This window comes from Channa argus, chromosome 7, assembly GCF_033026475.1.
Source record: "Channa argus isolate prfri chromosome 7, Channa argus male v1.0, whole genome shotgun sequence".
Taxonomy (NCBI): domain Eukaryota; kingdom Metazoa; phylum Chordata; class Actinopteri; order Anabantiformes; family Channidae; genus Channa; species Channa argus.
In genome coordinates this window covers 3,844,326-3,872,080 of record NC_090203.1, presented here as the reverse complement: position 1 = coordinate 3,872,080, position 27,755 = coordinate 3,844,326, and the positions used below count along the sequence as shown (strand labels likewise).

The following is a 27,755-nucleotide window of genomic DNA, read 5'->3' as shown; positions in this document are numbered from 1 at the left end:
TTTCTACAGATTGCACAAAATTCACAGTCATTTATAGAATCTGCACCCTGCAATGGTTAATTAATCACAACATAATTTCATTAGTAAATGTGTGTAAATATATATGCAAACTGCTTCAGCCACCTATAACCACTCTATTGTCCTTGTCGTTAGTAAAGCACAAAGGGTTATTCACTTGTATACTTAGGACCATGACATGTTTGACAGTCTAAATGGTTGTTTTATTTAATGATCCTGATGTAAAATGTCAAATATTACTATTGTAAAACAACTGGAAAAATGAATGCTTTGTTTTATGACTGGTTTGCTTTTGCTCAAGCTCAGTACATTAGTGAATGTCTTAATGTCACAGAATTCAGGATGTCGATTCAAATGAGACTATTGACGGGTGATCACAGCACCATCTGCTGTGGACTGCATGTCTCTATTGGACACAAAAGATCTGGGGGTTGTGATGCTGGATACATATGAACGATCTGCTGCTTTGAAACCAGATTAAAGCTGAGTTGCTGCACAACATTCAGGACTTTTCTGGAAACAGAGGGATGAAGTAAAATTTCAACTATTTTATTGCAATGAGAAATGGAAAACAATCTGTACAAAGTTGTGCGATGTGGAAATTAATTAATTGTTTAAAGCTGTATGTGTTGCATAGTTAAAGTAAAGACAACATTTTAAAAAAATGGTGCATTTGAATAGAAAACATTGCGATTGATTAGCACCTTAATGAGAACATGAGCACCTTCGTCATAGCATTTAATTAAATTAAATTAAACTAAGGCACAGGAAATGTTTAATTTGATGAGAAATGTGGAGCACAGTTATACGGTCCATAAAAAGGAAAATCATGCAGAAGCTGAAGCAGCCGTTTGGTCTTTCTTCTCCAATGACAGTTGTATGTTTCTTTGTCAACAATGATAAACTCGAAACATAAAGAAAAACCAGTCCGTGTGGTCTCCTGTTCCCTCAGTCGGCCTTCTTCTTGATGCTGAGCAGCTGCGAGAAGCTCTGCAGAGCCCAGTACAGCAGGGAGAGGGAGACAAAGGCCTGGATAAGACAGACAAGGAGAGGGTTTGGTTCAGAAGCTTTGTGTGAGATTCATGACGATGGCCGGGATACTTTGACCTGTTCTGTTAATTAGGCGCCGAATACTGACAGCAGCAGCTCGGAGGTTTGAACAACAGGGAAAATCTGCTTCTACCAGCGAGACATTCATACTGAATCAGCTGAGTCTGAAGCTGCATCTGATACCGTAACCGTGGTTTTAATTCTCACTTTTAGTCATTTAGTTAGTCTATAGAATGTCAGAACACTGATTCATAGACCCCTCGTAGCCACATTAAAACTGTTGTCAGGCCAACGGCCGCAAAGTCCAGAGAAATTTGGTTTACTTTTGCATTTTTGCTTAAAAAATAATAAGGAATTAACTAACTGCATTAAAAATGTTGCAGAGTATTTTTTAATTGTCTAATTTAGCTAATAATATATTTTAGTGTTGTATCACAACATGAAAACTGCAGCTTTAGAAACTGCACATTTAAATGATGTATTAATTCATTTTATACAGTACTGTGTATTAATTTACATCATAAGTTCTGTATGGAGATGTATCTGATGTGTGTTGATCTGAAGTCCATGTTTGCATTATACTTTATGACATGATAAGAATATTTGGGTAAATATTTTCAGCTAAACTGACTGGATCCTTGTTCTCCTCCCTGACCTGTGGTTTTTAACTTTGGATGACTATAATGATGTAATGAAACTACTTTTGGTTTTTTAAACTACTGCAAATTGTTGCAAAAAACCGTGACAGGCTTCATTTACAACCAGTGAAGTCAAATACAAACACTGAAAGCTAATCCGTAATTGAAAGAAAAGAGTTCGGCCCTTCAGATGCCATCACTCTCCGAGGTTAAGGAGCAAGTCTTCTCCCCTGATGCTCTCATGACGGGGTCAGAAGGGTCACCGTCATGGGGGACCCTGCTATTTGAAGAGCTGGAGGGGGGGGGGGGGGGGGGAGAGCTGGGCTCTGCCAGAAAAAGCCTTCGCCTCCATCCCTCGCTGAGTTCTGGCCCATAAACTGCATCCTACATAGGAACTCAAGCCAAATCCAGACCGCTGTCCATCACAGGCAAAAAAGCCTGATGGGAAAAAAGTAATGTTTCCTTCTAGACACGGCAGCTGTTTTCCTCTGAGATACAGAGAGTGGGAGTGAAAGAGAGAAAGAGAAAATACAACACATTCCACCTCTCTCTGCTTTTCTACCTCCTACTACCTGCTCTGAAATATAATCCTCACGACAGAGGAGAAACAAAAGGAAAAGTGGGGACAGATTGAAGGTTTATTTCAGGTCCTCTCTGGTTTCTTAGTGACCATCAGGCGTAGATAGATGTCAGTGTTTTTACAGAAACCCAAAAAATTCTCAACTTTCATAGCTGCATGCACATCACATCTACATACGACTCTCTAGGTTGTGATATCACAAACTTAACACTGTCACCTCGTACATTTGTTAGGAGTCAACGAAGCGGAGGCTCAATATTTTGGAACCTGACGCCAACAGACATTTCAATAGAGGCCTGTCTCATTATTACAACGAATGCTTCTGTGGGTCAAATGAGAGGTTATGGGACAAACCACCTGGATGATTGTTCATTTCACTGCCTGTAAAATGCTGACTTTACTGATTCTGAACCTATTAAGTAAATTAGAGATATAATACATTTGTGTCTTGTTATGCAATGAAAACTCAAAAACGAATGTGTCTAAAAAAGGAAAAACTCCCCAGTGTACAGGACTTTGTCCTGTAATTTCATTAATAATAAATACTTGAGAACATAGTACTGTTAAGAATTGAGTAACTCATGTTCACACACCCATCCAGTCATTCAAATTAAATGTTATCAGTCCATCCCTGGATTTTAATTACCTGTAATACAGTCGAATACTAAACTAAAAAAAAAAGTCAAGGCTTGAAAAATGTCTCCTCGACATTTTTAATAAAACCAAAGGCATTTCTCTTCCTCAGGGGCCGTCATTGTGTATCAGATGATTCAACATTCTTTTCTTTTGTCCTGACAAAGATAAAACTTCATTTAAATAAATCTGTGGTTTGGAGTCCGTGTGCAGGCCTGACTCTTCATTAATGCTGACATTCCTACAGTACACCTACAGATGTTGATGTGATGTGCATGCAGCTATGAAACTTGAGAATTTTTTGGGGTTTCTGTAATAACACTGACATCTATCTACGCCTGAAGGTGTGTCAAAGGCCAACATAATAAAAATGCAACAATGCTGCACATTGTTTCATTCTTTTTATACTAAATCACTTTCATTTCATGTTTTAATCGTAACAGGTGTATCAGAGTATCTGGGTGGAGCGTAGTATCTCACAAAGTAATCAAGAACAAAAACGACACTCAAAATCAGCTTGACGTTTGGAGTCTTCTGGCCAAAGTCTTTTGAAGACCTACTCCTCCTGCCAAATCCACTTACAACAGTTTATGCGTGATGGCTAAAAAAAGTCTAAAATCCCTGAGGGAAAAACCGGCGGAAGATTACAAATACATGGAGTTGCATTGTGTCCGTCTCCAGGGACGAACAGGGATTGAGGAGCATAGCTCAGCCTTGGCAGAACCCCACAAATCACATTTCACTCAAACAAACTGAAACGCGACAGATGTTTCTATCAAAGCCGAGCTTTGAGGGCACCTATTTTTCTGTTCTCATCTGTCCTTGTTCTCCCCACTATGCTACATTTTAATAGACTCTGTAGGAAATCCATGTGGGACACATTACATAGTGGAAGGAAGCGGGCTTGATCGTCTACAAATAAGCACTATGGCCAGACAGCAGCGGGTCCCAAAGTAGAGATCTCAGCAAATCGTCTCACACTCACTTTGTTTTGGGCAGAAGGTACTTTGTTAGGGTTGTAATAGCCACGAACATGTGGTTTTTGTAGATTTCCCCCGCTTCTTCTTAGTTAAGCTTTATAGGAAGACATCGAGGCTCTTTTTCAGCATCAATCTGTTGAATAAAAACGGGGCTTAGTCAGTCAGTCAGGGCTCCACTGAAACAGCCGAGGACGACAGCAAGCTGCTCAAGCAGCTCAGCGGTGAACACAGATGCTTTTAGGCCTGGTTCAGTCGCATTTAGAGAAGAGAGCAGAGCAAGTTGGCCAACATCATTAAGACGTGAGTATTATGGTGGATGTTATGCAACAAGATTAAAGATATGAGTGATTGTCTTGTTTCCGCCTATGATTAAAAACATTGGTTCAAGAGTGTGAAGAGGCCCAAAAAATAGAAAGCCAGACATGCTACTCTTCCCTCTGCCTCACTGTATAAACAGCACAATTCTGCATTGTCCCACACAAAGTGTGAAAGAGCCAAGAGGGACGTCCAGTACTGTGCAAATGTTTTAGACACTTATGATGTTTAAAGTCGTGTCCATCACTCGGTACTACAGTGGGGTCGTCTGATCTGTCCCAAATTTATTCTGCAGCACGACAAGGAGTCCAAACATACAGCCAGAGTCATAAAGCACTATTTTCACCAACAAGAAGAACAAGGAGTCCTAGCAGATGTTATAGGCCCCACGAAGCTCTGATCTCGACACCACAGAGTCAGTCTGGGATAGGACAAAAAGAAAGAAGACAATGAGACTTAAATCCACAGAGGAACTGTCAACGTACCTGCCAGCCTACATGCAAGAAATTGACTTGGGTTTCTTCGATTTACTGCACTCTTTAGATAAATAGCTGCTCCATGTAAAAATGCCCTTGTTCTTTTTTTTTTCAGTGAAGAGTTTTAGTGACTTGAGAGTCAACACCTTCGAATCTTCGGCAGCCTGAGTACAGTACTTGCTCCGTAGAAATATTACATACTATGGCCCATCTGCAGCTCTGTACTGAGCTTAAAAAGAAACCCGGTCCAACTTTACATTGAGCAATGGGATTTGGGTGTCGTGCATGAATATGAAGCATCGAGCAGAAAGGTTTTATACCCCGTGGGGTCATTTTGACGCCTCTGGCAACTGTCGTCCAGCCTTCGGTGGGTTAGCACGGGAGAGTCTCGCCGTTCCCCAAAGCAGCTGTACTCGTGATTGAAATGAAAACAAGGCGGAAAGGTTGCTTTCAGAAGTGTGATATATGACCTGCAATGGGATGTTTCCAGAGCCCCCTCTCCATATGGCGGCTCAGAGTCCACCAGACCTGGCTAAACTGCATTGGAAAATAAATCTGAGCTTTTTGTTTTAACCTGGCTGCAGTGCAGAGGAGGTGGAGGGTGACACATCACAGCATTGCTAAATTGGAGAAAATAAACCAGAAATACCTGTTTTATACATTCAGAACCATAGTTGCAGAAGTGATTTATCTGGACACCAGCACTGTCCACACACACGCGTGCACACTAGAAGCACACAGTCTGCACTGTCACTACGTCTTTGAGCCAATCTGTGCGATTTGTAGCTTTAAAAGGGTTTAAAACACCACACGGTCACTGTTGCCAACAAAGGGGTGAATACAGTCAACGTTGCTGCAGCTAAACAGCCAGAAATTTCCAAACAGAATTAAAAAAAGAGTAAATACTAGACACATTTATTGACTTACATAAAAAAGGATATCAACGTAAAAATGTGCCGATATGTCAGTGTCAGAGCTGCGTACACAGCTTGTTTCAGCTGCTTCCATGTTGCCAAAGATAAATAAATAAATAAATAAATAAATATTTTATACGTATAAATACATTTTTTTTGTCTCACACGTGCAAACACCCTTACAAACATATAGGCAGTGTATGCACACAGAAATGCACGCACACACACACACACACACACACACACACACACACACACACAGAGGACTTCCTGTCTGTTCAATATAAAAATACATTGTGTCTCTGTACTCGGGTTGTTGGAGCAGGCTGGGAGGTTAACACTCCACCAGGGAGTCGGTGCAGTGCCTGCTCTGCAGCACAGCCTTGAGAAACATCGCAGTCACACTCCCACGCTCACCCACACACTGTGCAGACTGACAAAACACATGTGAGGTGGCAGTGAAAGTGCAGCAAAACATGAAGGATTCTGATGATAGACGTTCAGAGGTTTACGTTCGTCATCTGATGTATGTATTCATTTGCCATGTGCCCACTAGAGCGTCACATGGAAGGGCAATAGCTCGTCTAGGTTCACTGAAAACATGAGACAAATCCTTCCGTGTGACCCTTTTCAAATCTTCTAAATTTGCTCGCGACCCCAACAGCTCAGCACCACTTCAGCCTCAAGACAATTCTTCACTTCCTCATTAACCACCGATTCCTGGGTGGCCACACTGGTCGTCACAGAGGGCGGAGTTTAAAATACAAAGATGGTAGACAGGAAAGGAAGCTACATTATTACTGCTATTTTCAAAGAACAAGCTTGCATTTTCACGCAGAAAAGAGAATACGTCTGGCTCCATTGTGGGTTATTTCAGTTGGATTTTTCAGAGAAGAAGTACAGATCAATGAGTCTCTGATGGCCCCCGACTCTTTCCACCCACCCACTGATATTTATACAAACATCCCTACTGTAGAGTTTGAAGCCAACTGTTACTGAAGTCAGTCTGTGTTCCCACCACATGTGTGGCATGCTGGGTTCAAAGACGTACTGTAGTAATTAACATCGCCGGTTTGGCATAACGTTACACAAGTGGTACAGCAGTAATCAGTGTAACAGCGAGAAACAAAACACCTCATCTCTGCCAGCTTGGCTAAAGCTACTAGCACATACAATTATCAGCTGCCCAATTCAAGTTTATTTGACAAAACCTGAAATAGGATTTAATCAACTCATCTTCAGGAATAATTAAGTCTGCAGGAATGGCTGAAAGGTGCGAGGCTGAGAAGGCCGAAAAAACAAAAAACAAAAAAAGAAGCAGCAAAAAGCTGCTCAACTTGACCTGTGAGAGGAAGAAACCTGTCATATTAAAATGACATAAACAAAGAAAGAACAAACTGGAATTTATTTACGTCCTGCATGGGTTAAAGGCCTTCAAAAGGCAGAGGATTCCCTATTAGGAATTGATAAAGAGGGTTTCTTTTGATAGATCGCTGAGGTTTCACATGATTACGTTCCTAATCCTAGATTCTAGAAGATTGAGAGCAAGGTCCTAGCATCCCAGTTCAGTGTGTCCCATGGGCTCAGAGCGCACAGCTGTACGAGTGCCGCACAACAAATCAACAGCAATCTCGCGGAAGAATCGTTTTTAAGGAAGAAAGTTTCTTTTTTGTGAAAATCTGTTTGCTATCTGTATATCAGTGTGGTTTGGAAAGGGGCGGAGAACAGGGAGTCGTTGGGTCGAAAGGCACCACGGCAATGCAGTGACACATTAGCAACCAGCTGCACAAAGCCAGCACGACTTTAGAGATGTTTCAGACATTGAGAGGAATGGGCCTGATCCACATGCCAGATATGATTATTCAATTTCACTTTTTCCCGGATGCAGAATAGAGTTAGCAGAGGCTGGCACGAGAACGAGGCCACGTGCCTTCAAATGTGGTTAAGGACACGTTTCAATAAGAAAGACGAAATACAAAAAGAAAGACTCCACTGATACTAAGATACGGTAATTATGTTTATATATAAGATATATTTACGTATAACGTTGTTGGCTCGTCTCCCAAGAAATCGTCTGAGCATCTCATGACATGTGGCCAGCTGATAGTCAGTGCAGAAAGACTGAGGGAACAGTGATGCATGTAACAGTTTTTACAGTAAAGAAGAAGCATCTCGTGGTTAAGTCCGTGTCTGACGGTGGCTATAGGCAGAAGTGCAACCTTAGATCTGTCCAATCACGAATCCTGGCAGCTGGATTCATTTTCCAGCTCACTTCAAGCAAGATGCTGCAGACTCAGCTATTGTGAAAAAGGAGCATAAAGATATTTAATTTACTACGGTATCAGAAGTGTCATTGTTAGCCAGTAAGCCAAAGAGCGTGGCGGCGAAAGAGATTAATAAACTGTGTGGAGAGTGATGAAAGCTTGCACTGCAATAACGACTGCTAAGTTAATATTGTCAGCCTCCATTCAGCCCACTGATAGATTTTACCGTAAAAATCTTTGACTTATTTAGATTCGAATTTTATGAAAGTCTTTTATCATTTGCTGTGTGCTGAATTTATGAGCAGACGTCTTGGGAACGTCTGGCATTACAGCTCCACGAAATCAGCTTCACGTGCATTTTAGACAAAGGAGAAATGAGCCTGCAAGAAAAAAAAAACTAAACTGCAAGCGTCAGGTTCAATCGGGTTCACGTGCTGACCCTGAGGCGCTATCATATACTGGACGACTGTTGTGTTTCACCCATGAATTAAAGCACAAATAGGAAGACAAATTGAAAAGAGAGTTCACGTTGGCCTCAGAAACAGAATCCACGAGAGCCAAACTAAATACTGCAACAAAACCCCAAAGGGCCAATTGCTGCGAGATTTCCATAGCTTTACCTGGCAAGTGGTTTGACAACATAAACCAAGCGGTTGCTCTTTGACGGGCACGATCCCCTGCACATCGAGTGATAAAATTTCACACTGTATACAGCCGACCACCCCGCTGTTTACTCCAACGGAACAGTCCTACCCAGAGTTTCTCTTTCAAATCCCTCCATTTTCTCCCTAGGAGGAGATTTTCTTTGCCTTTCCACTCCTGTGAGCGCTCAGATGATGTCATGCTTACAGAGTTTCCACAGCCCCAAACAATCCTGTTAACCTCAGTGCTGCTTCTTGCTACCACACATTCCTGCTTAAAAAAAGAGAAAGAAAAACCTCCTGCTGCTAACCAGGTGTGAAACAACACTAAGATAACGGCGACCTCTTGCCCCTTTGGGTCTTATCTGCCTCCTCGTGGCTGGGATGGCAGGAAACAGAGGGTGGGATTTGCAAAAGTTTGTGCTTTGATATGTCGATTATAAAACCAATTGTGCCAAGGTTGGGCCTTTGTGTTTGAGAAGCACTTCATAATATTGTTCTGACCTCTTCTTTTGGCTGCGGAGGATTTACCTTTCCTTTTAAAGTCTGACGAAAAAAGGGCTCTTGTCAGATTGGAAAACAGTATCAGCACAGGAATGAAAAGATGGAAAGTCCACTGGGGTTTGAAAACAATTTTGGTGACTTCTTAGAATTTTAATTCATATGAGTCAAGTGTCAATCTTGCATGAGCTAATTAACCACTTCTTAAACTCTTTTATTATATAGAAAGGGAAGCAAAATAGACAGTGTAAAACTTTTTATTATAGGCTTTTTTTTTTATTATGCTGTTTGGGAGCTTCATTTCATAACTATGCAAAAAAAGAAACCCATAAACAAACTGGAACAAAACATGCCAAACCCAGAAAACAATCCCCGAGAAGCTCTCTCCTTCTCCACAAAAGACAGGTGCATTTTTATGAGCTCTCCTCTGAAATGACTCTAACTTCGCCAGTAGTTGGAGGCTTTTTTTTTATTATTTTCTTTTGTTTTTAAGAATAGCCGCTTAATTACTCTGGGATACACAGAGTCCACCTTCTGCTCGGCAGCATGTTTCGCCGTTGCCTTCAGGCAAAACCAGGGCCCCACACGGTAACACAACCTTGTGTTACATCATTACAGTCCAAACTCCACAAGTGCCCCCCCCTGATATTCAGCACAGTGCAGTAATGTAGTACATGTGGACACACACATACACGGCTTGGAGCAAATACCACCAGTCATTATATAATTCAATCAAGGACAACAAGCCTGCAATAAAAACGACATATCTGAAGTTAAACGCTTGTTGACATGTTGTCACAAAGGCTGTAATTCATGTAATTACTGAAACTACAGTTCATGGTATTTAAGCTAGGTGGGTGTTTAAGTGCCGTGGTGCATCTTGTCATACTATGGCATCCCGGCCCGAAATGCTAACAATTCAAGCTTCTGAAATATAACAATTCGCTGCTTTTCTATATCTCTCCAAACTGAATGTCCTTGTGGTCTGGACTGTGTCTCAGCATGATCTGCAGGGTAGAAGAATAGAAAAAAATCTAAAGCAAAACAAGGATCTGGTTAAATGAACTGACTTGACTGAAACCGAAGCTGCTTTTGGCGACAAACTATGCCTTGGTTACCACTGATTAGCATAAGATACAGTATTTGTTACAGGCCTTGGCCACAGAATGAGAAATCAGAATGGTTTGGAAGGGAGTATTAATATGCACAGCGCTCACAGTGCTCAGCTTGAGAAAGGCACAAAACTGCAACAATGAGATGCAAAACAAGCTAAAACGAAATGACCACAAAGAGACAACAAAGAAAAACCACCAAACAAGCACAAAAAAAGATGACAAGCATTTGACAAAAAAAAATAAAAGAAATGGCCAATTAGAAACAAATGACAATCAATACACACAATATAAAGACAATGACGTGACCAAAAAATAGAAAGAGACACTAAAACAATGCCCGAGACAATTAATAAGCACAAAGAGACAAGGAAAAAGACCAAAAAGAGACACAGAACATTTACAATTACATTTAGTAATTTGGCAAAGCGACTTGTAAGTGATGGAGTCAAAGCGAGAAAATATTAAAGCACAGGACAAATGCTTCAGTTTCATGAGAAAAATAAAGAAAGGTAGCGTCTGACCTTTGTGATGTTGTAGAGGGCTAATCTGCTGCCTGAGAGATGAGAGACCCCCCCCGATTTGTGTGGAAACAAACACTGATCCTAGGTTAAAGCTGAAGCCGTGTGTCCCAACCCAGGGAGGTAGTGTAGATGTAAAAGAGAGGAGGACCCAGAACTGAGCCCTGTGGCAAACCTCACCACCATCTAAAACGCCGTGTCTGTAAATTGACCATTTCTGAAGCCAGACTGGTTGATATCAGGGAAAGGAAATCTGAGAAGTGATTGAAAACTGTTTGACCAAGGATTTTAGCCAGACATGGAAGTCCAGAAAGAGATCCAAAATGATGACAAAGAGACGCACAACGACCAAATAAAGGAGAAAAACAAGCTAAAAGACACACACAACCACAACACACTTTGGAAAATAGAAACATGTGATGTGTCGGGGCGTCTATTCTATCATAATCCCTTCATGACAGTATCACATCTACGTTTCTCACTTGAGGTTCACCACACAATCAGAGTTTATTCACAACTGTCCCCAATGCAACAACAATAACTACAGTTACCATAAACCAAAAAGGTTCAATGTTACACGTTATAGTATTACAAGTGAAAAAGTCAAAACAAAATGACAAGTGTGATCATGAAAGTTTTAAAAATGCATTCAAAGTATATAAAATTCTCCAGCGTTACAAACCTCAAGAATCCAACACAAATCAGCAAACCTCAAGTAATTAACTATATCCGCACCACAAAAACATTTATCATTTTCAAAATTAGGTAACTCATTCATTTATGTGGACCAATAAATGATAAATGCAGTCCGAACCTATCAATCACACAGATGGTTCCGCAGAAATCACGGACGCAAGTTTACTTTTCACCTTTAAAATGTCTCTGCAGCACCTGCCCGTTTTAATAACCAACTTTAAGACAAGAACGATACATTTTGTGGATTTTTACTTCACACAAACTGTGCACAGGCAACTTTAACCTCATTCAACCCGCCCCTGCACCAGGCGCCCTACTCATTCACACACAGGGTTTCCAGCCTCGTCTCGCCTGAAGCAGCAAAGCCTTCATGTGCACAGACGTGGGTTTGGGCGGGCGAGTGGGCGGTTGGGAGTGAGAGGCAGCCCTGGTTTACAGGTCAAGCCTGCAGCTTTACAAGGGAAATCTCCAGAGCCACTATAAATACCACTGTGAGCTTTAAGGGTGCAGTATATCACACCACTGGGTTTGAAGGACCACAAACCGACCTAGTTTTTGTAGATTCTTTTTTGTAACCCCCCCCAACACACTCCTCAACTGTACACGAGCCTGTCGTAGGAGCCTGAATACAATTATATGTGAATTCCCCCTCCTCCATTTCAAGTGACTGTTAATTGATTGGCCTGACTTCAAAACACGCCTCCCCTCTGCAACAAAGAGCTGGCCGTCTACCTCACGCGTCAGACCCATATATTATTAAAGGACCTTAAAGTTTAAGGGTGGTTCACTTTTTTTTTTTTTTTTCCTTTCTTTCCCTTTGCTGTAGTTCTGAGTAAAGGGCACAAAAATGTCAGGAACCATTTCAATTAAATTGGGAGTCTTTTCAAGGAGCCCCACCTGCAAGCAAGACGTTTATTCAGCTCAACCTGATGCAGTGCGACTCGAAATGAGGCCTAATGATTCGCTTAAGGAAACGGCTGCATAAAAGTTACAGTGCTGTCAAAGTGACACAGCCGTGCAGCATGTGCAGCATAAATCAATCCTTCTTAGCCATGAAGCTGATTGGATATGCTCCTCTTTTTAGACACGGCTTTAAAATAATTATAATTCATTCAATTTTATTTCATTTTACGGTGAGAAAAAAAAAAACTGGATGTGGGAACGCGGCGAGTTGTCTTTTGAACACCTGAGCCGAGCAGATGTGGTGTCAGAGGACAATAAAAGCTGCAACTCAGTGCTCACGTGCAAATCTCATCAGCCAGTGCTAGTTAGCAACAGACGGCACTAATTGGTTCCAGAAGCGCTGCTCTCGTTCACACTGGCTCAGATGGCAGGCAGCAAGGGCAGGGAGAAAGAGGGAGAGTGAAAAAAAAAAAGAAAAAAAGAAAAAGAAAAGAAAAGAAAAGAAGCAAGTATCATAATGAGAGGTCAGCCGCCATCTACAGTTGGGCTGCCAGAGCCAGAAAAGCACGCCAATTTTATGGTCAATTGGGCGACACATCTGGACTCATAGATCACAGGGCTGCGGGACTGGACTTAGCACCCAGCTCACACACACAAACCAGACCACACAACACACACAAACGCAGAGAAACAGGCTGCGCACACGACCCAAGAGAAACAGGATGCTGTCGAGGACTCGCGAAGATTCTCGTCGTTCCTGCTTTAAAGTCGTTCCACACTTTTCCCAGACAGTGATTTCAAAATTAGATTTATGGCATCGGTCTGTACATGATATCAACTCCTCATAATTCCCTCTGTTTCCATTACTTGCTTATTTACATTTGCACAGTTACCAAATAAGTATTTATGTCACTAATTAAGTATCCATTCGAGTCAAGTTCTTACTAATAACAATAATAAAATATTATCGCCAATGTTTATTTTGGACAAAATATTCATTCACATCACACCACTTGGTGGAGACCATCCTGTTGGAATCTTGTGAAACTGATGAAAGATTCCTAAATTAAAGATAACAAGATATGATCCAAAGCTGTGTGGAGATGGTTGTGTCCTATGTTTCCAAGGTGCAGGGCCAAAAAGCCCCAAAAGAGCTCAGAAAAATGGACATGCCAACATCTAAACTTCATGTGCTGAGGAAGAAAAAGCTCTAGAACAGCTACTAAATGGAATCGGAGGTGTGTCCAAATCCTACCGTCTATATATATATTTTTTTAAATGTAGGATTTTGTAGAAGTATGAACGGTTGAAACATTTAAAAGGAGTCAGACTCATGAGCGCAGTACTGGGTCAGTTTAAATTACTATGTTGCTGAAGCTCCACCTGTCGGAAAAATACCATCACACTTTTCTCTGATGACTCTCTCATATGACTACACCAAGAAAACATTTTGTTTTAGCTGGAGACTGTCAACGTCCCCAGCTGAAATAACAACTTCATAAAGCTAATACCACCAGTTCGCCAAACTGCAGTGGTAACCTGCTGGCTGTTGTCTGTCCGGGGCCAGTGTCTGCAGTATTTATACTCAGTCAAAAATCCTTTACTACATGGATATTTACGAGTAGTGTGAAATTTGATGAACTGTGTGAGGGGTCTGGGGATGTGGAGTTAGCTGTAGCCTCCTCCTCATTTCTGCTTGATGCTACTAGCCAAATTGTCGGTGGTGGAATTGCATTGTGGGTAATGTAGGCACCAAAGAAGAAGAACGTGTGCTTTTAAAAGACTTCCGGCTCAGCTGACTTGATTTTTGTACTTAAAGCTACAATATGCAAGTTAAGCCAGCGCTAGAATGAGATCTGAGATCAGTCCGCTCTGCTCCCCCTTGGCCCTCCCCCTCCTTGCTCTGCTACGGGCTGTGCTTTGCAACGTTTTCCACAGCAAAAACGTACTTATTCAGCAGAAATCATTGAAATCCTCTGAGCGGGCAGAAAAACGAGCCTTAGGAAGCAAATATTTGCACCGCTGCAACGCTGTTGAATGAGTCCGACGACATGGGAGGCATCACAGCACAGGGTGTAGAACAGATTTCTACTGTACAAGTAGCAAAAAAATATTTTTTTTTTTTGGTCCTTTCCGCTTATACTGTGAGTTCAGGGTTTTTTAGGGGTTCATTTTTCCGCATGTTGATTTGACACAGTTTTGATGCCGACAGTTTTCCTACCAGGATTGGAACCAGCACTGCGCGGCTGGAGATGGGGATGGAGGTGGTTCAGTGTCTTACCCACTTCGACATGTGGTCGGGAAGAGCGGGGCACGAATCTCCAACCCCACTCTACCAAATGAGCCACTGCCACCACATACTGAAGTTTAAAAGTAAAAGTGTTTAGCTAAACACAGTAAAGGCTTTTTCTAATATTTCTGAAAACAAATTGTATTGTATTTTTTTGGACTAACTGGAACTAGCACACCGTTAACTAGGTTTCACAATGTGTAAATGAAAATGTATTTTGTTCATTAAATCTAATTCAATTGTGCACAGATGTCATTTGTCATTAAATGTGAGCTAAATTCTCCTGTCAATGGAAGACACTATTAATATAAAGTGCATTGTAACAAACAGGTGATCTTACTTCTATGGGCACAGCCAGTTGAGGAAACGGGGATTTCAGGTAGCCGTACTGCAGTATTGTCACCATGGCGACGCAGCGAAGCATCTCCAGGACAGCCGCCGTTGGCCTGAACATGAGGACAGATCGACAAACACTGAGACCTAATGACATTTCAACTTGATACCTAAGTGAACTTCTCTCCTTTGCCTCAAGGACAAATTTAATCTGATGAGATTTCAGGGCAAATCTAATTTTTTTTAAAGGGATTCAGTTTCTAATTTCAGAGATGATAATCAAATCTGACCATGGATGGTAAAGGTCGATTCCAGTGCTTCCTGGTAAATATGACCACAGCTAGAAGAGCCCTTTACAAAGTTGCTTCACATTCACCACACACACATTCACACATTTTTTCGGGGGATTTTTTTATCAGCTAAGCACAAAGTTTGGCAAATTACGAAGTGGAGAAAATGTCAGCAAACCAAACACATTACGACTGACACTGAATGTAAAGTCGTCCTCTATTAACTCATTTAAACGAACCACCTTAGAGGATTCTTAATAAACTTAGCAACTTTCTGTCAAAATATTTTAATAATTAGTATTGTAATTCAATATCTCATCGTCACAATCCACAAAAAAAAGTGAATTCAGTTCAAACACTGGTGACCCTGAATGACAACATTTACTGTAGAAGCCTGAGGACGTACCATATAATCAAACCCACTATAGCTTCTACTACTCACATAACACAAAGATAAGTTACATAAAGTGTGAGCATCATACCTCTGGTCCATGATGAAGCCCAGGGAGGTGAGGGTCAGCAGAATGTAGCCGATCATCCCCAAAATGGTAAACTGGGACAGTATCTGGAATGGACATATGTTTACATGCCATAACAACTGGAGGGAGGGAAAATTACATTCAAATCTGAACCTTAAATCAATATCCCGGGTAGTTAAGTTACGATCCCAGGTGACCTCACTGGGAGAGTGGTTGTAAAACCGCACGGCTGTTCGACTGTTTACTCGGCAATTCCAACCAAAACATGTCTGACATTCTGGATAAGTGCACTGGCACGTACAGCATCCTGCAGAACACATACTCCACCTCTTACTTTACATTGCCTAGTGCCTAGTTTGCATGCACCCTCTAACCGTCTCACACGGGCCTCGACAGGGGACGCGATTGCACCTTGACGCGCGTGCACCTGATGGCCCACAAACTGATCCAATTCAACCAACACTGGAGGAGAAATCCCACGCAGAGTCTCTCAGAGTCAGAGACTTATTTTGGGTGCAAACACAAACAAGCACACAAACTCCTGAACACGGTGTCTAATTTGCGTTCCCCAAGCTACGGCCTTGGCCGAGGGCGGCAGCTGGAAGCCCAGCGTCCCCCGGGGACGCTGTGGCCTGTCAGCTTAGGTTTATTTTTCTCCAACACTCAATACAAAGCTCACTGGACAGAGCCAGAAGGCCAGATATAGTAGACCTAAGTAGAATTAACCCATCAAAAGGATGCAATAAAGCAGTATTTCTATATGTTTATCCAAGAGTTCTAATCTATTAAACCCCCATAAGAGCTCTATTATCTGAGGCCTCACGTGGGAACACAGAGGGATGATATGTTTTCCATGAATCAAACAGGAGGAATTTTGAACCCATCCATCAGCGCAAATGAACAAAAGTCACCCCAGACTGTCAAACTTCATTAAAGCAGAAAAATCCCTGCATTGGAGTTCAGAGGCTACAGATACAGTTATTTTTAGCAAGAGGTGTAATGAGTGGAGAACTACTTTGGTATCAAAGGTTATGTGAACTTATCTGCGTTTAATGACCCAGGGGGGCTCAGCGGACCAGACATGCTCGGTCACATGCTCGAGCTGTGTTTTTCGGTTCCACTATCTGTCAATGCAGGCAGCCCCAAATCCAGAGAAATCCATCCACAAGTCCCTGGGTGTGTTCAGGTGGAGTCACATTCACAGGGCTTTTTAAAAACTTTTCATCGTGCTACTTTTTCAGTGTGATCACGTGTGAACCGGCGGCGGGAGTGTAAGTTAACATCTGGGGGCAGCGCTGTGCCGTGAGGAGTGAGCTGTCCCCAGAGATGAAGCCGATTTACTCATTATTCAGGCCATTACTGCAGCCTGTGCTATGATGAAGCTGGACAAACACTGCACTAAAGTTCCTCAGTAGTAAATGTCACGCAGATAAAACACGTCGCATGATTGCACATTATTTTACAGCACAAAAGAGATGTTCTAAAATGAAACTAATGGCTAATCAAAAACTTTTTATTTTGTAAGCACTGCATCGTTTTTATCTTGTGAAGGAACTGAAAAGTCTGTCTTTAAAAAGGTACAAATTAGTGAAGTAAACGCTAATTTACCTGTACTAAAAACGTTAGGGAATCTCTGCAAATGTAGTGATTGTGTGGTTTTGTTTGGCAAATTAAACATTTCACTTATTAAACCCTGAAGTTGGGTTCCACATAACATAACATAACACAATGTGGGCTTTCTGTTGCTCTGTATTCTTTTTGATTGTGAGCCGCACCACAGCAGGTACTGAAGGCCAAATTATGAAATAATGAAAACACTAATGCAGATTTGTTCTGAGATGAGAAGCCTTGACTTCAATTTCACTCTCTGCTTCTAACGGCGTCTGTTTAGGAAACTTGTAATAAAATGTACATGTTGGTCTGATAATGATATAATGTTTGAAAACCATGTTTGAAACCATGTTTTCGTGGCTCTGAATTAAGGCAAAGCCCATAAATTGTCCGGCAGCGTATAATCGTCAGGCTAAATATGCGACTAGCAACCATGTGGGTATAAATACGTATGTAAGAGTGACATGATTTATTGTTGAGCCAGAGTGCACACTTTGTTATTTTCCTTCCAAGTCCTGATTGCTGCATCCTGAAGGCTGTTTGGGTTGGGAAATGGTTGACTCGACAATTAAGGCGTTTGTGTTCACTGCTGGACCACCAGCTGGTGTTTCATTCGCAGAGAGGGAGGGCCAACCTCGGAGGTGTGTGTGTGTGTGTGTGTGTGTGTGAGAGAGAGAGAGGGGGAACCACAACTGAAGGAGCACCATGGAGGTAGCGATCACAAAAAGACAGGCCATTTTATCTGGGAGCTTGAAGGGGCTGGGTGTGACAGCACTTTTTGGCTAACCAAAACTATGCCTGGGGTAAAACGCCTTCCAAAGATAACTTCTGAGGAGACCTGGTTCTTCTTTTTTTTTTTAAACGTTCGAAGGAGGAAGGGGGTCTTTTGGCCTGTCGAGTGGAAAATAATAGACAAAGGTTGTTCTAAAGGGGAATGCCGATCAGTCATTCTGTCATGATGTTACACAGAGCTAGTCTTTTCCTGCAGGCTAAGTACAGGACTCTGCTCAACCGTGGACCAGCCACAACAAACGGCATAATTGGGTGAAATAATGTTGGCAAACAAACATGCAAGGCAGTCTCAAATTAAGAGCCCTGGACCACCTTGTCATACTTTAAACTGTATGAGGGATTACAGTAGCCTAAACACAACAGTAGCTAGTGTGTGACCAGGTCACCACTTAAAAAATCTGGTCTGCAAATAAAAAAAAAGGAACTGGAATGTGCACTTCTCCTAATGTGACATATACGTACCATCTTGTTTTGGAACACGTCATGGTAAGTTAACAGCACCAGCAGAAAATGGACAAGCACATAAACCTGCAAAGGCCGTGACCAGCCGGGATCATGGGGCACTTCCTTCCCGGTAACCTGAAAAAAAATGTTGAAAAATGAGGTAATAATACTCAAACGTTACATTTTTATTTCCCAAATACATGTGCATCAACTGTTTCAACTGTGATATTCATGGTTAAATGTTGTGGATACATATTGGGAAAAGTGTCTTGAATATTGCGCCAGCATTAGCAATAATTGCATGTTTGAATGCATTGTGCTCAAACAGTGAGCGCGACCGAATGCGTCACAGCGTGTTGAGGAGGCTCCAACGGCCGAGTCCTTCAAAGCCCGACCTATTCCAAGAGTCGTAGCACCGTGGTGACGAGAATGGTCGTGGTGGAAAAGCCTGTTAAGTCGGACAGCTAACGACAGAATCCTAAAACCCCACTGGATAAGTTACGTCATGTTAGCTTGCTACTCTACAAGGGCGGGGACGGTGCCTGAAGTGAGTATGGGGGGCATTTCGGCCCTGGTGTCACGGTCTGGGTCCTCTAAAGAGTGAGGTCCCTTAACTGAGACACAACCACTTAAGAAGAAACCCCTTTTTAGTATGGACATTTCAACATTCCTCTTCTCTCTTCCTGCAAAACCAAACAGTAACTAAAAATATCCGAGCAGCTCATCCTTACTGAAATGCCACAACGGGCGTAAATTAATCTTATGAGCTTTCGTGTGTCTCACATCCATACGAGATCTGTTTCCTACTGGTGAAAATCAATTTGTTGTTTTCCATCTACAAAATCATGCAGGACTTATTTGGTGTAGCGGTTTCTCCCAAACACTGAGGAACATATGAGTCCTTGTGTAGGAATTCCCTGAGTCATTTGACCTGATTTTGTCTGCCTTAGCATCCAAACGATAAGTGATCGGTCCTGAGGGCTTGGTGTTGAAACTGTGTCTTCTCTTGGGAATAAAGCGCAGAAAAACTGGCCCGATCGCATACGCCTGTCTCTCATTCAGGGGGTTTCCCCTGGATTCTAAAGAAATAAACCACCGCATGTGGGTTGCTTCCACGTCCCATCCCCGGCCCTGTAGGTGTTCCAGCATACAGCTCTGCTTATTCTCAAAAAGCTCAAACGCTCTCAGCCCCTCTCTCTCTCCTCATTCTCCGTTCCCTCACCGGCAGATGAGGAGTCGTCTGCATGAAGCCTTTTAAGATATTTCTGTTAAATTGCAGCTCTGTCCGTGTTTAGAATGAGCCCGCTGGGTTTAAGGGTCCAATTTAATCGTAAAGTGTGAAGCACGAGGGAACTAAATATGCGACACCATCGGCGTTATTTCAAAGCTAACCGCTGAGGCATACAACTGGAGCCTGTGTTTCTCTCGGCACACGCACACATTCACGTTTGCACTCAGTTGCATGCGGTTTTAATCCCACTGACTGAGTTTAAAGACAGTGACAATGAACTTATTGTGTTCCCTCTACAAAGGCTTTACAGCTTTTTAATTGATGTGGCACTTTCTTGTTAAACTTGCCGAAAATGTGAATCCTTCAGCGAGGAATGCTCTGAGTCATGTGTCAAAATGATGGGCAATGAAGCCTGAGGGCATTATTGCAAAAAAATAAGCTTCAGTCAGGAATGATGGAAACAGTGTTTTTTTTTTTTCTTCCTGCAAACCTTGGGATTGTCGTCATGGTCACCCAGCCGAGATTTGCCCGGTTTCCAACTTGGACCTTTGACGAAAGTTGACAATTTGTCGCCGATAGTCTCGTAAGTGTTGGACCTTTGCCACAAACATAAATAATAGTGTAACTAAAAGAGAGAGAGAGAGAGAGAAAAAAAAAACGTCCGTCAAATATCAATATACAACCTAATGTTACATGTAAGTGATCAATGTTACCGAAGCAATAGCTGCAACAATTAATCCTGAGTAGAAATGTTTCTGCTTTCATTGGGCGGGACGCTGTTCACGCTGTGGCCTGCCAGTGGTGAGGGGAGCAAAAATAATCATAACATCCACCTCCTGGCATTTCATTTTATTGGACTCTGTCACCTTAGCTGGGCAGCATGTTTAGAGTGGAGTAAAAATGTTATGGTTACAAAATGAGGGAAACATGAGCTCATGCCTCATCTACTGAAGGTGTTTATTCTCAGACGGCTGGAGGTGAGCCGCTCGACCGATGGCCTCGACCTATGTGGTAGCCGCACCGCTGAGGGTGCATGGCACTAACCTGAACATAGAGGATTTCAAATGTGTCGATCGGGAACACCAGGCCATAAATCACTTTGTCTGTCTCTTGAGCAAAGGTACCTGAGGAGGACAAACACAAAGACATTTAGAACTCACAACATGCTGTGAACCCAGACAAACTGTAGAGTAACGTCGTTATTTGTTTGGCGTCACCTTTCTGACCTCCAGTGTTGGGAAGTACCACATTACAGTAGTATCGTTTCAGTAACGTAAAGGATTACACTGTTGATTGCGGTAATAACATTACGCTTAGTAATTCCAGTAACACTCCATTAATAAAGTTAAAGCTAGGTGGGTTGATGACAGCTTGGCGGTGTTTGGTTTTCCATTTTTCCACCTGTTAAATGCAAGATGAGTGGGTGTGCAGGATCGGAAGTGGTTTTAAGGTCTACAGGACTGACGGAGCTCGAGTGAGCAACAGAAGTAACATCATTAAAAGTCATTTAAATACTTTTATGGTCGTGATGTGTAGAAAAGTCATTTATTGAAGTTTAACTTGCTGAACAGTGCTGTCTGCATGGACAATGTACGTTTTTCTTTTAGCTCTGTTTTGTTTTTGTGCTGAGCTAAACATCTTCTATGAGTCCAGCTTCTGTGTTAACCAGCAGATGACTAAGTCAGTAAATGGTCAATGAAGGTTCTCAGTCATCCAGGTGTATTTATCTGGTGAATGAGTCATGACAACTGGACATGACTCAGAAGTCCAGCTGACATGAATCTGCTTCTAGATAACAAGGGAGATTTTAGTTTGTTTGCTCCCTCTTGGTTTAGTTTCCTTTCACATATTGACAAAAACAAGTGGAACGGTGCTGGGGCGTGATACCAAGAGTAAACACAGGAAGTAGATGCTGTTCACTACTGGTGAACTTTCCTATGAGTAAAACTTTTTGTCAAACAGCTGCACAATTGACCGTGTTCATAACTGTGTCGATTATCTGGCCAAGAAATCAGATGCTGAATTTGTAAACTTGAAAATTTAAAAACATTTGACTTTGAAAAGAGGAAGATTTGTCAACTAGCTTTTTAGCTCAAACTTGCAGTTTTGGGCTGGATCTCGTTCTCACTACCAAAAAAATAAACTGCATAAAGTGGGAAGAAGGCTAACACAAAATGTAACTGAATTAAACAAGGCTTGTCTGTCTGCTGTCTGAAGCTACACAGGTTCAACATCAGATCACTTGGTCAGACCTTTTTTGGCTAAAAACAGACTGCTGCTGAAAATAAGGCTGATAAAACCGGTAACAGCATGGGCCCAGGGCACAGGCCCAGGGGCCCGCGAGGTCATGGGACCCATGAGCCAGAGCTCCTGTTTATATTTCTGATTTTAAAAAGCTCAGTTAAACAAACAAATAGGACCATGACGAGATGCACAACAATCACAACAGGTTGCAAAAAGACCCTAAAATGATGAACAATGAGTTTAAAAATAGACAAAATGTCCAAAAACCGACATAAAACAACCGAAAAAGACACAACATGTCAAGAAACAAACACAAAACAGTAAAAACAAACACAAAGTTTCCAAAAACAGACACAAAACAACTAAAACAGACAGAATGTCCAGAAACAGATGCAAAACAGACAAAATGTCCCAAACCAGGCACAAAACAATAAAACAACTGACAAAAAAAAACAACTTAAAACAGAAAAATGTCCAAGAACAACAACAAAAAAGACACATTTCCAAAAACTTTAATATAAAAATAAAAAACAGACACAAAATAACCAAAAATCTGACACATAATATCCAGAAACAAACACAAAACAATAAAGACAGACAAAATGTCCAAACACAGAAACAAAATCACTGCAAAGAGACTCAAACATGATCAAAAGAAAAGGGTGAGGGGGCTGCTCCATTTCCCATAATGTGTCCATGAGTATCAAAGAACCAAAATAATAAGGTGAAAGATACTAAAACATTGGAGCTCAGAGATGATGTTGGGTGATTCCTGGTAGGTTTGCCATCTTCAACACCACAGAACATTTTGAATTTAAACTATTAAGGGACAGAAGGAAACTTCTGAATAACATGTAGTAAGACGTAGAAGCCGGCTTCTAAAGAAAGATGGTACCACAACATTTTGGGGGAAAAACATCCACAGAGAAAAAAAAAAAATGGCCCAGGGGATTTCTGGAGAGAGAAAACCTCAGAATTTAAACCAGCGGCAGCCAACTGACATTTGATGAAAAATGGCTGTCCCCTTCAATTTGTTGTAATAATGGGTCACACCACAACATTTGGTTTTGAGGCATCACAGACACCAGTGCAGATACAAACACAGAACTCTTATAACGTATAATCTTTTTGTGGATTTTACAGAAACTGTCAGGCACGAATCGGTGAATGTAAGACACACAGCACTTCATGTGCTGAATGTAACACAGGCTAAAGCTAGTTCAGCACATTGGTGAGCAGTGTAAATGTGGTGCAGCGCAAATCTCTGCGCGGCCGACACTTTCTTACCGAATAATCGATCCCAAATGATCAGAATTCCACCATAATTCTTGTCAATGCAGTAAAGGTTTCTCCCTGTGGAGAGAAAACAAAAAAAACTTGCTGAGTTTACCACAGAAGACATTTGAATTCTTTAAAACAAGAATGGCATCTTTGGAACCAAATGCCCCCTTTCATTCCATTATCTCACTGGCATTTTTTCCCATGTCTGAGTGGTCAACCGAGCATAACCATAAACAGGCATGGCCATTTGTCCTCCTCTGAGCCTTTATCAAATATTAATAGAAAGTAAGGGGATTAAACTGTCGCTCATTTAATCAAATAAAATTGGATCCGATCTCACCGTGGTGAACTCTATGATGTTTTGGGGTGTTGAACACCCACTCCAATGGCCCAAGGTCTTTAATCAACTGAAATGAGATAATACACAAAACCTTGTTATATTTTGTGGTATATACAGTACATGTAATAAAAATATTTACACACACATGCATATTTGCACTCATGATATGACACACACACACACACACACACACACACACTGGGAATGGTCAGAAATATGGAAGTGGGAAAAAGCCTCTCAAGTGCTCTTTTGTTGTGCTTTTTTCATTCTTCAACCAACTATTTCCGTCACTTTTCATGTGAACAACCACATGCAACACTCTATAAAAAGTTTGCATTTCTGACCCGTAGAGCCTGTTTGTCCTGACAGTGATTAAGACAAGGTCACGGAGTCACTCATATCAAAAGTATTTCTCCTCTTGGGAGCATGAGTGAGCTCGTGAGAACTTTGGCCTAAGGATGGTAGGAGAGGAGTAAAACTCGTGTCCAAAATAGAAAAAGGTTCATCCTCTGGGAAGCAATGAAAATGATAGATTCAAGCTTGTGACCTACAGGGTAAGTACAGAAAACTTACTGTGTACTAATTAATGGCAACAATGTACCTGTGGATACGCAGCAAACTTTGGGGAAAACCAGGGTAACAGGATGAGAATAAGGAAAACACCCACAGTGTATTTTGTGAAAGGAAGAGGCTCCACTTTAAATCACAGCCTTTATTTCTTTTCCAACAGGTAACAAAGGATTTTAGAGTTGTTAATTCTCATAAATAATATTTTAATTTTTAAGAATAATTTCAAAAATGCTCGGTAAAACTGTGCATGTGTTTCATACAATAAGCAGTTATATACCTATCATGTAATATTTAATAAGTTCCCCTTAACTACAACTGTAGGTATTTGTCCTCATTCTATTCCATATATTAACAAATATGTATCATAGGTACTGTGGAGTAACACTGTTGTTACTATTAAGTACACATTAAGTCTGCTGTACTTAACCTGTAATGTGTTACCACAATATCAGTTATGTGCGTGTTTAAAATTTATTGTAGTACAAATGTGAACTTTAGGTTTAACCTCTGAAGCATGTGAACATTTGCATATTATTTTTCATTGGTGGTGCAGTGGTAAGCACTGTTGTCTCAAAAAGAAGGTTCTGGGTTTGAACCCGCAGCTGTGAATCCAGCCTGCATGTTTTACCTTTCCAGTTAAAATAAAAACATTATTGACATAAGGACAGAAAGGACAATCTTCTTCTGGCCAGAGGACATAATGTGGACTGTCTTTAGTTCCAAAACCCAAATTTTTTGTGTGAATATTGTTAGATACTGCAGATGCATTTTGAGAAATACTAGGCAATGGCTGTAAACATATTACTGTAGTTAACAAACAGAGAAATTAGCCACAGAATAAATTTATATATTTTTTAAATACTTATAAATGTATTGGCTTAGAGGATAAATATTTATTGACCAGTTCTCAAAAAGAGCAACTACGAGAGGAAAAGTGCCAGAAGCAGAAATGTTGTAACACTGCTGATAATGGTTAAACTCATTAGCACCCACTCTCACTCTGTCTCTCTCACACACACACACACACACACACACCGTGCATAAAACGAAAACCATGTATTTTCTCTATTGAGAAATCAAACAGATGCACCAGTGAGTCATTAAAGATTGCTGAGGTCACATGCCACATTTCACAGCGCTCATATTTTTCTTTTTGTAGAGACCCCCACATATTTTGATGTTTCTCATCAATGCAGCAGAGCTGTCGGTCTGGAGGAAAGTGCACGGCTGGACAGGATTTCTCAGTGATTCATTATTTCCATGTAATGGTCACGTCTGGCAGCTGAGCGTGAGAGTTTTATCTTGAATAAAAAGGTCTCCACCACTTCAGTCCAGTTCTGAGGCTGCAGCAAATAACGTGCCAATAAATTACATGACATAAAAAAAAAAAGCCCATAAAAGAGGCATAAATTACATCCCCTCAGAAAATTGTGACTGTTAAGACTCTTTTCACTAATAGTGCTCTAAAAGATGGAGGGCGTTCCAAATCCATTCATTGCCTTTAATGATCGTGGGGACTGTAAAAGTGATACTCGCAGTCACTTTGAAAGCAGGCAGAGTGGTCATGCTTCTGTTTGGAATATTTCATAAAATCTCATTATTTTTTATTGAATACAGGTTCTGCTGCAACACTGGGTCGACTACAGAAGCTCAGTACAGCAGGGGGATTAACTCTGGCACAGGAAGGAAGTTAACGACACACTTTTATTCGATCAGATTAACCCCGAGCAGCATCACTAAATGGATGAGTATTTTTCTTTTACAGCGGCGTTAGATGTTGTGGCGGTTGTGGCCGTGGATCGGTTTCGTACAGCACTCGTTCCATGAAGCCCAGGATTAGTACTATTAGCGAGTACTTGCTTGAAAAGAACTTGAGTACAAATACAAGTACCTAGAGCTGCTCGATTATGACGTATATCATGAGCACACGAATTTTGTTCAATATTGTGATTATTCTTATGGACGTCGACTTTATAAAATAGTGCAATTACTGAACGTAAAAAACAAAATCCCTTTACTGTTGGATTTTCTTAAACTTTAGACATAATTTCACAGAAACAAATGTAAATCAATTAAATAAATATTTGGCTGTGACTGTGACAGCTTTTGCTCTACATAAAATTCTAGTTAGTGCAGTCAGGATGGTTTTAATGCCACTTATAGTAAAAAATAAAAAGAACTTCAGGGTTCAGAGTCTTGCACAAGGACACTGTGACATGTGCACTGGAGGAACCGGGGATTGACCCGCTGACCCTGTACAAGGATGATGGCTTTAATTCCTAACCCACAGCAGCCAATCTATAGTAATGCATCGTCATTTTTAGTGGATTACTACAAATGTTTATAGTTAAAGTAAAAGCAACATAGATTGGAAGTACTTAGTAAAGTACAATTATCTTAAAATTGTATTAAAGTACAACACTTTTCAAGAGACACTTCATGTCTCAGTTTCTTTGGCTGCTGACCAACATACAGAAAACCTGTGACTATGCAGTTAAAACAATAAGAAAATCAACGAGTGGCATTGGTGGTGCAGTGGTAAGCATGGTCGTCACAAAAAGAAGGTTCTGGGTTTGAACCCGCAGCCTCACCGACTCCAGCCTGCATGTTTTTTTTAACTCCACGTACAGGTTTCTTGCACAGCACCCAGAGGTGCTACACATCCCAACTGGCTGTGATTATGTCGGCAGCCTGGGCAGGGTGCAGCCCATCTCCCACCCAGTGTCTGCTGGGACTGGCTCTAGCAACCCTCTGAAGGGTAAGTGGTATAGAGAGCAGATGGATGGTTTGAAAAATAAATCCAAATTAAAGTTATTTAGAAGCTGCAATCTTTTAACCAAAGTCATTCAATGATTAACTAATCTGTTTTTTCTACAGTATCTGCACAGTGAACATCCTGTTAATCATTGTCTCACATATTTCCAATGCGTGACTGTACATGAATACTGTAACCACACTGTTCTCTTTTAAAGCCTCCTCCTCAGAGTGACTCATGTCATACAAATAAAGCGTATTGTTTGTTTATATGCAGTCTGTTTTATTTGTATAGGTTCATGTGTTTTGCTTGGAAGGCTGAAGTATCAACAGTTAATCTACAAAAATATATATTTTTTAATTTTTTATTTATTGGATGCACCCCTCCAGAGCCACCAACGGTTTTCTCAGTCAGCGTAGCTTAAAACAGGACATGTGGCCACTTTTGGACAATGCTAACAGACAAACGGAGGCAAACTCATTAAAGAATATGTAACTTCTGTTTTAGCATTTACCTCTGTGTGGATCCAGAACTGGTAGAGCAAGTTTAGCTGTATGTGAACAGCAAAGACAGATGGAGGCACAGCCAGAGCCAGGGGCAGGTAGAAAATCTGAGGAGAGATTACAAATGTTTCTTCATCAGACATGAATTTTTTAATAATTTACCATGCAAACTTTTCCAATTATTTTACAACTTCTCTTTCTTCTGATCATGATAGAACATTTGTACTAGCTGAATGGAGACTGTTAGTGTCCTAGGTTTCAGGTTAGGTTTGCAACCCCCCTACATGCGGATGCAAACTTTACCCCAAACCCAACAAAAGGATGAAAAGAAACAAACGGTTCTTCAACCC

At 41.2% G+C, this 27,755-nt stretch overlaps 1 protein-coding gene across 2 annotated transcripts in view; it reads right to left on the bottom strand.

Annotated features, from left to right (window-relative positions):
* Window positions 1-551: 551 nt before the first annotated feature.
* The window catches only part of agmo (alkylglycerol monooxygenase), a 44,710-nt gene continuing 17,506 nt past the window's right edge, over window positions 552-27,755 (bottom strand). For both annotated transcript variants that reach the window (XM_067511349.1, XM_067511350.1), the window contains exons 5-13: window positions 27,417-27,512; window positions 23,578-23,644; window positions 23,244-23,309; window positions 20,757-20,836; window positions 20,203-20,337; window positions 18,500-18,616; window positions 15,638-15,720; window positions 14,873-14,978; window positions 552-1,047 (exon numbers count right to left, since the gene is read on the bottom strand). In XM_067511349.1, coding sequence (XP_067367450.1) covers window positions 967-1,047; window positions 14,873-14,978; window positions 15,638-15,720; window positions 18,500-18,616; window positions 20,203-20,337; window positions 20,757-20,836; window positions 23,244-23,309; window positions 23,578-23,644; window positions 27,417-27,512 — 831 coding nt within the window. In that variant the 3' untranslated portion in view covers window positions 552-966. The remainder of the gene's footprint in view (window positions 1,048-14,872; window positions 14,979-15,637; window positions 15,721-18,499; window positions 18,617-20,202; window positions 20,338-20,756; window positions 20,837-23,243; window positions 23,310-23,577; window positions 23,645-27,416; window positions 27,513-27,755) is intronic.